The sequence below is a fragment of the Lingula anatina genome, chromosome 5 (assembly GCF_051362555.1).
Source record: "Lingula anatina isolate TDL-2025a chromosome 5, LinAna3.0, whole genome shotgun sequence".
In the NCBI taxonomy this organism is placed as follows: domain Eukaryota; kingdom Metazoa; phylum Brachiopoda; class Lingulata; order Lingulida; family Lingulidae; genus Lingula; species Lingula anatina.
Genome location: NC_141771.1, coordinates 7,625,956 through 7,639,288, shown reverse-complemented (window position 1 = coordinate 7,639,288; position 13,333 = coordinate 7,625,956). Strand labels below are relative to the sequence as shown.

The following is a 13,333-nucleotide window of genomic DNA, read 5'->3' as shown; positions in this document are numbered from 1 at the left end:
ACGCCGCGAGGGACCCATTAGGGGATTGCATGGCAAGCTTTCGAGTGCGTCAGTCATATTTGATCCGCGGATTAGTTATTCCGAGTATCAACTTGGATCTGAACAGGCCCAGATTTCTAGTGGTCAGACCTCACTGTATTACATGTCTGGTTGTCTACACATATAGATGAAAATTTGAAGGACGGATTCTTTCAATTCTAGTCAAATATCGGTCAGTGAACTTTACATCTCCAGTCACCCTTGTCCTATCTATTTATGTCCCCGAGGCCAGGGCAGCCGGCGGATAGATTGACCCTTTTATGGAAACATTACAAATTCTAAAGCTCTAAAAGGTTCCATGAATTTTTTAGTGCTTACTTCTAGAACAAAGCTATTAAAACGCTCCTAACTTCACAGCGATCCTCTGGGAAATACGATGGTGAACACCCCTCCTCCCACTCTCTCTCTCTCTCTCTCTCTCTCTCTATCTCTCTCTCTCTCTCTCTCTCTCTCTCACACACACACACACACACACACACACACACACGTTTTCTTGGTTTTGCAATCATTAAAACGTGAAGTACTTCCGTTAACGTCACTGCCATCGTTTAAAACGCGCGAGAGAAATTGCCTAACTAACGCGTTTGCATACATAATCGATTCAGACTGATGTATAGTCACGGCCTTAGACATACCGATCAGCCAACTGTTAATTTCCAAATTGGACAATGTTGTTTTTAGTCGCCATCGACATACGGAATCAACCAACTGTTGATCTTCACATTTGATAATGTTGTTTTTAGTCGTCATTGACATATGGAGTCAATCAACTGTTGGTTTTAGCAATTAGTAATGTGGAATGGACGGAGAAGAGTTTTTTTTCTCGGCAGCAAAGACACCGGGGTGAGTTAGGTGAGGTTGCGGGGGGGGGGGGGGGTTCTGTCTCCGATATCATTCAATTAAAGCATCTTCTGCTTCAGTGCGATGTTTGCTAAGAGCAGCCAAGGAATTGAATCGATATAGCGAGGCTGTCTGGATGTTTTATCTCTATCGGTATGCTCTGAAAAAAGATGAATTCAACTATTTTCCAACATTGACCATGTTTGTGTTACAAGCCTTTACAAAAGGCATGACTATCAGAAGGCGACAATGGTTCAATTCAAGTCTGAAATACATGTATACTGTTTGTGGTGACAATATTACAACCCAGATTTAATGTGCTTAGGTGCAGTCATTCTTTATCATTATTATCATTATTTATTTATTTTTATGGGTCGGTATTTTTTGTCAAAACTATACTGTGACGAAAAGTGTGTATATTTTGGCCTGTTGAAGCAGCCTACGAAACTGCACTTGTCTGACGTGAAATAAGTGTAAGCTCATTTTGAACTAAGCGTCAAAGCAAGTAAAAAACGGGTAAAAAGCTCACTATAATGACCATAAATCCTCGAACATGGTGGTACATTAACTTGTTAGTTTGGAGTTAAAACCTGAATAGACTGCAATACCGAGATTATTTTATTGTGTCTATGTCCATAAGCCGACAATCAATACATTATATTGCACCATTACGCCCTGCTCTAAAGCAATTCATAGTAATAACCTCTACATCCACTATAATAAACACCGACAAATGTGATTTTATTTTTCTGAACACCTTTCCCTTTTAACGTGTTTGGCTTCTGTGAGTTACTAAAAGCCAACTGGCTCAGATTAAGCGTCAGATAAGTGCGGGGTGCGTCATTTAACGGCCATGGCAGTAGGGACACAAAAACCACCACCACCACTCCCATCCCCCATATCCCCAGGCTCTGTATAGAAATATGAAGACACGGATCCTGACTACTCTGATGTTGCTGGCCTTGGTGCCAAGAATCACCAGTAGGAAATGAAAAATTGGGGAACCAGTTTATTTTGGGACTGCCCATCTGAAGTTGGTGATTATTTTTTAATCAGTAGACAGATGCTTTTGTATCCGGAGATTATTTAAGCCTACGTTAACGGTTGCACTAACTTAATCTCGGGACCATTAAGCGACAACACTGAATTATTCATTTTATAAAGTCTGTCGTTTTTGACAAAAAAATGTTACACAAAATTTAGCTAAAACGCTTTTAAGCGCACTTAAATACGGGAATAACTGTAAATAATGGATCTTAGAGGAAGTGATTTTTCAAACAGGCAACACACACTTTGTTTGCGAAAGGAAAGACGACCTAGCTACCTCCACAAATGAAGCTATTGACTGAAAAATGTGCTTTTCATCATTTAAAGAAAACAATATTACTGAAAAGTTGAAGATGTTTTCATGTTATCTACATAGACTCAGTAAATGCTGCTCAAGATGTAAAGGATCCAAATATTTGTGCAAAGACGTAAAGATGTCAAAGACGTCAAATAGGATGGAGGAACGTGGATGTATATCCAAATGTTTAATTTTTTTAAGCATTTAAATACTCTTAAGTATTTTCATACTTTTCAAAAAGTAGCAGTTTGATATGGTTGTACACTTTAGATAGAAAAAACTTCCCGCTCTAAAATCTGTTTATGAAATGATGAGAAACAGATATCATTAATGCCACATGTTTAAAAATCTGTCACTATTTCTCTTAGAACACAGGACTACTTTTTTAAGAACCAGTTTATCCGAAGTCCACTTTAAACCCACGTCTATTTACTTAGATTACTCTCACGTGACTAACACTTCATTTTAAACCCGCCACACCTCGAGCGTGTAATCTGTCGTCAAACCTTGCCTTATTGCCACTGCTGCTATTCCACAACCTGTTAAAATTAGCGTAGGTAATTGCGTAGGAAAACACAATTTTTCACTTACAACAATTTGTTAGCACACTACCCTAAATACCACGGACAGTCTTCTAGCTAGCAATTGCTGTTATCTGCCGCTTTTAGAGGGTTGAACATTCGTAAGGTCCCACCCAGACACGCAGGACGGTACAAGTACACTTGCGTCCATACGAACGCCATCTATCAACGCACCGAACAATTACCATCAGTCCGGCAGTAATCATATTAAAATGTCAATTTGCTAACTACATGCTACTTAATAGGATAAAAAGGCTATTTAATTATTCATCTTTATACTAGACAAAGACTACTGACGGACTCAAGCCCATACTATGATTAGTGCTTTTAAAAACTGAAACGAAAATGAACGCTGATGTTATATTTATGGGGACTAATGCACAGGAAAGGATCGTTTCATATCTGGCCATTAGCAAATGGACAAATTATATACATTTTGACATTATTATACAAACGCATTTGGCAAGTAATTAATTTTTTTTATCGCAGTATTGTCCTAACCTGATCATTTGGTTGATGTAATCTGCCCATTACTCTGAAAAATCACATCAAGCCATTTTCCCCAATACCGCATGTCCAATTATTATGTTATAAATTGATCTCACCATTTTGTTTACTGTAGAGGCCGTGTTATGCACATATACAGGGTGACCCAAAAAATTACAGAACCCATGAAAGTTTATTAAATCCTACAAAGGTCTTTAACTTCAGTCTGTGTACGATATTTCCTCAACGTTTTTTTTTTTTTTTTTTTTTTTTTTTTTTTTTTTTTTTTTTTGTCGCTTTGCATAAAAGTTATGTTATTTCCAAAATTTGCTCTAAATGGTCTCCGTGGCGTTGAAGGCACACTTGCATACGTCGCGTAAAATTACTCGAACACATTCGTGTTTGGGGATTTCCCTGATCTTTGCTTTGATTGCTGCCTTCAGCCGATCAATAGTTTGAGAGTTGTACTGGTACACATCCCTGAGACACCCCATAGATAAAAATCTGGAGGGGGGTTCAAGTCGGGTGAATGCTGTAGGTCTACCCTCTCAACGTCGCACTTCCTGGTGCAAAGACAAAAATGAGAAAAATCACACGGTGAATACGTAGCGCTTTATGTATGAGGCGTCCCCCCCCCCCCCCACACACACACACACGCGCACACACACAATCAAACGAATCCCTAAGCGATTTCATGAGAGACTGAGCGTCCTCTTTCTTTATTCTGCAAGATCACTGGATAATAATAAAATGTCTAATAGAGATGCTTGTCCAAAATTAAAATTTGTGAAGACATCTTTTAAAAATCTATTTAGTTGCCCACTTTTCTGTGTTGTGTAAAAAGAGTCCCACGCTGGCCGCTTTCATGTGTTGCATAGTTTCCCGGTCAAACATCATTTAAAAAAACTAACACGAATTGCCTTGACATAGGCCTATAGTTCTAGATTAGAGGCGTAAAATTCACATTTCTGCCCTTCTCGGTAATTTTTCTATTACTAAAAAAAGCGATAAGCGCAGCGTGAACTTCCAAAACAGCGGCGATTACTGTAACTTTACAAAAGTAAACGACGAGTTATAAACACGCCTTTTTAATGTCCACTGCTTTGCCATCGATAAATTAACTCTTTTAGTTAAATTTAACAATGTGGATTTATTTTGTGTGAAAAAATTTCGCAGAAATTTCTGATTCACCATTTGCAATTAGAATACTTGGTTTACTGCACAGCGATTAGCGACTGCCTCTTTGTGGGCATTAGCAATGCATGGAATATATAAAATCTCAATCAAAATCAAAATGATTGTCAAATTATCACTTTGTCTGACAACTTGTTTCAGTAAATGCAAATAATTTGGACCACCTACGTCACACTCTTCTGGCAAAATGGAACTACATCCCACAAAACAGACTACAAATCCTTGTTGAATGTATGCCGCCTACAGTGTGCGGTAGGTATACACACACGCTATTAGAAGTGATTTTTGATTTAAAAAAAAAGCACATTCTAATGCTAATTGTGTATACATTAGGTGACATTTGGCGGTGCTTTTTAAAGTTCATTGGCATTTTTTCTTCTTTACTTCTGTGGAAATCAACGTGGAACATCAGATTTGGGGGGGGGGGGGGGTGCATGTACTTTTAAAAACAACTTTTTATTTTTGTGCCGTAGTTCAAGTTAGATACGAAACCCGGAATAAGAGACATTATTTAATACCGTTTTAGCCGTGTTTTGATCATTGTAAACAAAATCATAAAAATTAGAGGTGTAACAACTTTTTTGGTCAAGAGTGATCCATTAGCAAACCATTTGCGTTTGCGGGCAGGCATGACGTCCTGTGGCACAACCGCAGAAACCACTTTTGCCACTTTTTTTTTATTTATTATTTTTTTTTTTTTTACAGTTCTATGTTGTTTTGTAATGAATGTAGCAGTTTGAAGACTGTTTTAGGAAGTCATTCAGAATGACCTAGAACAAATTAAGAACATTAAACAATGAAAAGAGAAAAACATGTTCTTATTTTAAAAACACAACTAGCTCTTTTTTGTCGGACATATCTGGCCTGTCGGACACATCTGGCTCTTTTTTGTAGGACTTATCTGGCCTGTCGGACACATCTGGCTCTTTTTTGTCGGACATATCTGGCCTGTCGGACATATCTGGCCTGACGGACACATCTGGCTCTTTTTTGTCGGACATATCTGGCCTGTTCTCTGGTCGTAGGACAAATCTGGCCTGACATATCGGGTCGTCACATACGTCGAGCCCTGTTCATACCTCAGAATCAAAATGTTAACTTGACCATCCGTGTTATCAATATTGCTTACCTGTCGTTTCAAGTCAGGTGAAAAAAAAGAGGCAAGAAACAAACACCATGTTACATATTTACAATATATTTTACTTTAAACTGTAACTACATATATGCACAAAATTGTGAACAAGTACAAATGTCCACAGCATTGTGAAATATCATGCAGGATTCTTTACACTGTCCGTAAAGTTTTACTGCCCTATGGCCGCATTAAGGAAGATCACGTTTCCAAAAAAGTTTTAATGCCAGTTTGTAAAAATAAAAACTTCAGCGTATCAGAAACTCCTTTGCAGAGGAAAACTCCAATGCTGAAGATTTCTATGGACGATTTTCAAAATCCCAACGTGTGTGCAGCAATTCGAATTTCCCTTTCCTTTGGCAGCTTTGTGACATTTCCAATTTATTCCCAATAACAGCTTCATCTGATTTATAAGAAACTGGTCTCGACCAATAAATCAGTTTCAATATCGTCAGTCACAATTATAACCCTTACATAAGAGCATTAGGGGGAGATATAAAGTGTATTTAACAAGTGCAACATTTGTCTTCTCAGTACAGGAGATCCAACCTTACCCGACTCCTAAAGCCAGAACAATACAGAAAAAAAGTCTTGCTGAACATGAGCTTAAATAAAACCTAAACCAAATACAATGACTGAATCTTTTTAAATAATAGCAAGCCTGTTATATTGTTATACTGTCTTCATAATAGCCAAGACCGATTTATAAAGTTAAATAAACATAAATTAATTTTGACCTCTTTTCTATCTTAGTCTGGCCTCTTCGGGCATAAGGAAATTTTGTTCATCTTCATTATTTTTTTTTCATTTCTTTCCTTTGGTATATCAAGTCAATTTTTTGGCTTTGTTGTACAAAGAGTCCACGACTTTTCCCATGGACTGAATTGTCTCTAGTGAGGTTTCGTATGTTTTGTCAGAAGTTGTCTCCTCAAAGACGATCAGGACTCCAGCACCCTGGTCAAGAATACCTGGAAATATAGATGAATAAATAAATAATCAAAAGAGAAATATAAAATTTATTTCTGCTTTGTTTAATAATGATGATAGAATAATGACGAAAGGGAGTCACTTGAAATATCATATGAATGGTACTGGGCAAAAGCCATGTTGGCAAGTGACATATGCGGATACTCAAATTACCAAATGTGAAAGTATTGGATTTGTATGACCACCGCAGAGCACTATTTAAACATATGACTTCATAATTGACAAAATAAAAACAAAGAAATAAATGATCAAATGTAAATTTGATCAAGACAGCAAATCATTAACTAGGCTCACTAAAAGGGAAAAAAAACTTGGGAAAAAAATGTTTACATTTTAGTCATCTATAGGCAAATAATAAGTTTTAGCCTGAGACTATTAGTTTAACCTGAGACTAGGACATCTACTTGAGGAACACTTACCATGGAATTTCTTATCCAGGATCATTTGTGACAATTTCTTTTCAACTGTGTCCTGAAAGGAAAGTATTACAGCACATGAAATACTTTTGCCAACACATGACTGTACGTGTGCAAATTACATAGATATTCAAGGTGAAAAGCATAGTAATTAACTTTACAATCCATTATTATTTAATACATCACTCCCATACTGCTCTAAATATTACACGCTTGATAGCAATATTCTTAGCTTTACATCCCTACTGAAAATCTAGTTAAACAAAAAGAAACACAAGGGCCTCATTTAACAGAACCAACGGCTCATAATTCTATCGCGAGGCATCTGGCCCATAAATACAACAACCAAATATCCGTATACACCCAGAAGTTTTTCACCTCTAAAACGAACACAATCTTTTTCAATTTGAAAGTTTCCAGTAACACCAGTGCGTAACTCACCATGGGTAGCTTAATGAGATTGGCAATATGGGTGACCTGTACCCTGGAGAAGGGTTCTATGATCCTGCACAGGTTCTGGCCCAGCATGTTGTCGTAGAGGGAGTCCAGGTGGGCACGAATGATGGGGTCGTCCACCAGCTCCGTCTTGTAAGATGATATGGTCTGAAGAGAAGACAGGGGCTTGGTTAGATTATCTATTCAGCAGATTTATAATAATAATAATATTAATAGTAATTTATTTACTTACAGGTATTTGGATTCTACAGTATAGTGTGGTATATAAAAACAGTTACATGTCTGGTCATTACGCACTGGGACAATCTCCCCTCCCTGGGAAGGCATACAAATGCTTATACACATATAGAAAGCATAAATACCTATCACTGACTAATAATCAGCACACCTTAGGGGTGAAGGGTTGTTATATCTGTCACAGCGGTGATAACTATTATAACAGTCCCACTCCAAATTGCTTTTTTCCTTCTTTTAGAATAAGATTTAAACCAACTTCTCCACATTCAAGTTAACTATTAGGGAAAAAATTCAGTTTCCTTCAAATTCACTTAAAAAGCAGCTTTCAGTTAGGAACATAAAGACGTCCCTTAGTCTGAAACACTTAAAATGACCAACCTGCTGAAATTCTGCGAGGGACCTATTGTGACTGGCTTTGGCTATACTCTTCAAGGCTTCCACGTTACTGCCTGCGTACTTTAACCCGAGTTTACCACTGAGTATAGACTGCACCTCATCAGCACTGGAAAAAAAAAAATACAATATTATCAATCAAAGTATCCACACATACTGCTATGTGAAGCCGACACTGGCCCTATGCTAAATACTAGTAAAATGGAACCTTGGCCAGTAAGATTATGTATAGTTGTATAATATGTTCTAATACCATGGTTCTGCTTTGGGCCAGGAGATTCTTAGACCCTTCTGGCTCAAATTATCAAAAGACTAAAATGGTTTTTTTAGCACAATGACAGTCTATATAGACGGATCAGATACAGGTCAGGAAGTCAGGAAAGCACTACAAAGAGTGGGCTGCATGCAAAAGGGTTATTTTCTCTATGAGTAAAACCTAAAAAAAAATACATTAAGAGGAATCAAAACTTGGGCACTGTTATGGATGTGATGTGGAAAATAATACATATTTTAACTTGGTGAGACATTTTCATGATCTCAAATTATGGGCTAGGTAAATCACACAAATATCAAAAGTTTTTTTTTTTTTTTTTTTTTTTTTTTGCTTTTTTTTTTTTTTTTGCTTCTCAATTAATAAACAAAAAAAAATAATTTAAAAAGTTAAATAAATAAATAAACAACCCCAAACAGCCCACCTGTTCAGCATAATCTTGGCTAACAACATGTACTTCAGGGCAGTCACAGCTTTGGGACTGTCAATGGAATCGTATCCTTCAAATGCTTCATAGAAGTAGGAAAATGCAGTTTTAAAGTCCCTCTCATCAGCTGCATGCAGCACTCCTGAAATGAACAAAAACATTTTCTTCAGAAATTACAATATCTATTTATTGACAACTTGTTTTATACTAATGATGCACTGATCAACAATTATCAATTCATAAATCATTTAAATCTTATTCTCAATAAATAACACTTTGATCTCAATTTCCAATCACATCCACTGTTAGCCACAATCATGATAAGCATTATTATCATGCATCACTTGTTATTACCTCTGCCAAAGAGGTCATGTTTTCACCCCTGTTTGTTTGTTTGTTTGTTTGTTTGTTTGTCTGTCTGTCATCAACATAACTCAAAAAGTTATGGACCGATTTTGATGAAATTTTCAGGAACTGTCAGAAGTGGTGACCTGGATCAATAATCAAGCAATAATCAATAATCAAAAATTTAGGGGTGAAACGGCATTGGGTGGAAACTTTGCTTCCTTGGGGGAGGTCTGTGCTCTCAGAGTGCTTTTCTAGTGTTTTTATGTCGTCATGTCGCTAAATATTTGTATCACTCACCAGACTGTAGATCTAGTGCTGCCTGTAGTTTAGGAGGGCAGTAGATCCCATTCCCTGTGGTTCTACCAGACGTTAGTGCCGCCCTGGGAACGAGGAAATGGAGAAAAACTATTAATATAAAGAAAATGTGGGGCAGCACCTGTCTTGAGCCAATCCAACAAAATTAAATACTCAGTTTTTCTTTGAAAAATATCACTGGTTGTAAGAAATGAAGTTAAGCCATCATATGCCGTCTACTGTTTATTTACAATGCTGTTGTGGCTGTTGTTGTTAAAAGATGTCTCTTGTCTTTCTGTTGTTTCATATTTTTGTATTATATAAACTGAAAAGACAACAATCAGACCAAAAATCTTAAGCTCAGTTAAATTACATATCTCTCTTAACAAACAAACTTTGTATTCTCGTCAAACAAACAACAAGACAGTCGAACAAAAAAACTTAAGCCAATAGAAGAAACATGTTCTTGGTGATAGCAAAGTGACACTAATTACCTTGCTTTGGGGAGATTACTAAGGGCATGGTAGACCTTACTCTCCAACAGCTGGACCTCCACCAACAAGGCCTTGTCGTCCATCTTCTTAAGCTCTTTGATTAAGGAACCCTCTGAAATCAAATACTGGTATGTCAGATGCTGGGTTCCGAGGAAAACAGAGAGGGGTGACAACAACTGGTGCTTCTCTCTCTCTCTCTCTCTCACACACACACACACACACACACACACACACACACACACACACACACACACACACACACACACACACACACACACACACACACACACACACACAAGAAAAGTGACATGATCAGAATCAGCCACTTAAATCAGAATTCAAAACTTTCACATCCAATGATTACCCCCCCCCCTTTCCCCCACCGAATAGGGTTGACTCTTCTTTGTGTAACCAGGTAAAGGTTAAAGGTTAATTTAAAATCAGGACCCATCCTCCTGCCCCCCCCCCCCCCCACACACACACACACATGCACACACACAAAAGAATACTTTTGTGACAAAGGCTTAAGTAAGTGCTACATTAATATTTTAAAAGGCTAGCAGCTCTTACAAACACCAAACACTCTTATAGGGACCATTAGAATTGAATGCTGTAAATATTTATTACTTTACCTAAACTTAAAGCATCTTCATACTGTCCAGTCTCAAAAAACAGAGCAATCAGTCTAGCCTGTAATAGAAACAAGACAACTATAGTAGGAAAATCTTCAATATCTTAAGTGTCCAGAGCAAAAAGATTCTCTTTTATACAGGATGGGTTACTTTCAGTGACTAAGCCTGAGTTAACATGAAATATGAATGACCGAACCAATATAAAGAGGAGCTCAAAATATAAAATCTGTAAAAAAAATTTACTCTGCTGAAGATGGGTAGGACATGAACCCTGCAGCTTACTGTAATATTACCTAACCAACAAAAACAAAGTCTAGGTTTAGAAAGGATATATATTCAATGCAAATTTGACCATACAGATAACAGTTGCAAATGCCTAATCCTTTCACTGGGAAATACTCTAACTATACCACGCCTGCTTACCTCCAGTGCCTGTCTTAGAAAAGTCCTCTTCTCAGATTTTGCCCATTCTATACACTCCTTACATAACTCAACCTGGAAAAAAAACAGTCGTAAGAAAAATTCCCCCATCTTGCCAAAACTATAATTTAATCAGAACTTCCAGAAACCTCATAGAATAAATATATTTATTGGTATGGGATCAATGTTGCTTTAGACTATATTAACAATATTATTTGCTTTCATTACCTCTTTCCCTGTCCCTGCCTCCATATCTAGAAACATGTCGACCAGTGCCTTCACCAGCTTGGCTGCCTTAGCTTTACTCATCCGCACCAGAAATGGCCTGGTGAACTTGATAAGGCCAGCCAGCTCTGAAAAACATGTTTACAACAAGATGTCATACTGGATCCAATTTGAATTCATCTTGACAGAGATTCTCAGTAAAACTACCTGTGTGTGTTATTGGTCTCGTTTTATTTTATGAAAAATTTACATTTCTCACGCTACACAAGGATGCATTCCTAGCTCTTGTAATATAGTTGCATGGAATTGTTCAAAGCGGAAGTATCGCCTTTGGCCAAACTGACACAAATAACTAGTCCACATCTTTTAAACTTCAATAAAAAATGGAAGTATGTATTTTGTATGAAGGAGATGAGAATGTGACCAAATAACCCTCAGACTAAAATACCACTTCTAGCTTTCAGAATTCAAGACAGCTTAATAACTATGTCCTGTTGTAAATTTGACTAGAAAGAACAGGTTCTTTTCAGTTGAAATTGTTTATTTCCTCAATTCTATTTTCATCATCATAAGCAGGTGTTACTGGATACTATTAGCTGAAAAAAATCCCAGGGGAGAAATGTCCTACCTGCCTAAAAGCACTCACCTTCTCCTTGTCCAGTCTTGGACAAGAGAGAGCCAAGTTCCATGATGGCCAACTCCTTAATTCTAATAGCTTCCTCATCACTGATCTGTGGTTCTTTTTTAACTGTAAAAGAATACAAGCTACATGCTAGTAATATCCTGGTTGTAAACCAACATACTGGGAACTAAGGACAATTTCATTGTGACATTGACATTATCACTTGCAGTTAAAATGTAATGTTCAACATATTCCATTCAAATCATATCTTTGCACTTGTAACCAGTGTTCACATTAAACTGAAACAGGACTTGGTCCAAATAACACGTATTAAATCATGGCAACATTTTTTCACTTATTTGTTCTATATTACTCCACATAAAATAACTTTACTGAAATGAGGCATATAGTTTGATAAAGGGATAAAAAATGTGGCTTCAAAATATTTCATACAATACAGTTTTAAACCAAGCAGCAATCAGACTAACAACTATATACCTAATTGAAATAAACTGATTATAGTAACAAAGAACAACACTGAAGAGCACAATGAAGAAGACTTAATGGAGAAGAGGGACATGGGAGGATCTTCTAATTTAAAAACTATATGGTCAGAGCAAAGACATCTTAATAAAAAAATATTTAAACATAACCTCTCGATATTCAAATAAGGTGATAATAGGTAACATTGCAAAATCAAATGTATTTTGTCATATATCCGCGTAGTATCCACGTTCATTCATTCAAAAATAAGGGACTTGAACTGGGAATCAACTCTTTATTCTAATTACATGCAGAGCAAAGTGTGTTAATCAAAAATATTTGATTTCAAGGATATCTTTAATGAGTTAACTGCACGTTATCCAACTTCTTTGTCAAGGAATCTAAACGATTTGTTCAAATTTGACAAGTCACGACTTCGGAGCGTCTACCGGCATCAGATAACACCCAATTTCACAATAAAATTCAAGAAAAAGTCTACTTTTCCAAGCTATAACATATCAGAACTAGCCTAATATTCACTTACCAATGGAGTGAAGAATATCTATGGCGGCGGCGGGCTTATTAGACGCATAAAGGGCTTGCGCCCGTTCAATTTCGACAGCCGCCATGTTGAAACATGTGTGACAAACAAAATCTCGTCAAAACGCGATTACCTTGTTTTAAATTTCAAAAAAATTAATCTATAATCTTTATTTATTAGCAACAGCTTTTTATGGTGTAAATATATTACGAAAAGATAATCATACGACAAAAGTTACTGTATCGATAGATATGTTCATACCTTTTGCTCTGAACGGCTAGATGGCCATCTAGCGGCAACTTTAGAAACTACTCTTTGCCGGTGCAACAAGGTGTAACAGAAATGGAAGTCCGCTAGAAACCGTTGTTCCTGTTAAATCAGATCCTATAATAATAATTATAAGAAGAAGAAGAAGAAGAAGAAGAAATATGTTAAGAAAAGAGAATTGAAAAATTCTAGCAATAAGCGAA

The 13,333-nt window shown here is 36.9% G+C and overlaps 1 protein-coding gene across 1 annotated transcript; it reads right to left on the bottom strand.

The window, feature by feature from the left end:
- Window positions 1–5,664: 5,664 nt before the first annotated feature.
- LOC106167416 (26S proteasome non-ATPase regulatory subunit 11B) lies at window positions 5,665–13,035 on the bottom strand. The gene is made up of 12 exons (XM_087013548.1): window positions 12,867–13,035; window positions 11,864–11,965; window positions 11,221–11,345; window positions 10,996–11,067; window positions 10,573–10,630; window positions 9,941–10,052; window positions 9,450–9,532; window positions 8,802–8,946; window positions 8,092–8,215; window positions 7,462–7,623; window positions 7,024–7,075; window positions 5,665–6,585 (listed from the first exon to the last, which is right to left on the bottom strand). Exons 1-12 carry the CDS (start codon window positions 12,949–12,951, stop codon window positions 6,443–6,445), a joined length of 1,263 nt encoding a protein of 420 aa, XP_086869674.1. The 5' UTR covers window positions 12,952–13,035; the 3' UTR covers window positions 5,665–6,442.
- Window positions 13,036–13,333: the final 298 nt, after the last annotated feature.

Coding starts and splice junctions, on each gene's coding strand:
- LOC106167416 (XM_087013548.1), bottom strand. CDS start 12,951: ATGGCGGCTGTCGAAATTGAACGGGCGCAAGCCCTTTATGCGTCTAAT. Junction 10,053..10,572: donor TGAAGATGCTTTAAGTTTAG/GTAAAGTAATAA, acceptor ATTTGATTTCAG/AGGGTTCCTTAATCAAAGAG. Junction 6,586..7,023: donor CCTGGATAAGAAATTCCATG/GTAAGTGTTCCT, acceptor CTATATTTCCAG/GTATTCTTGACCAGGGTGCT.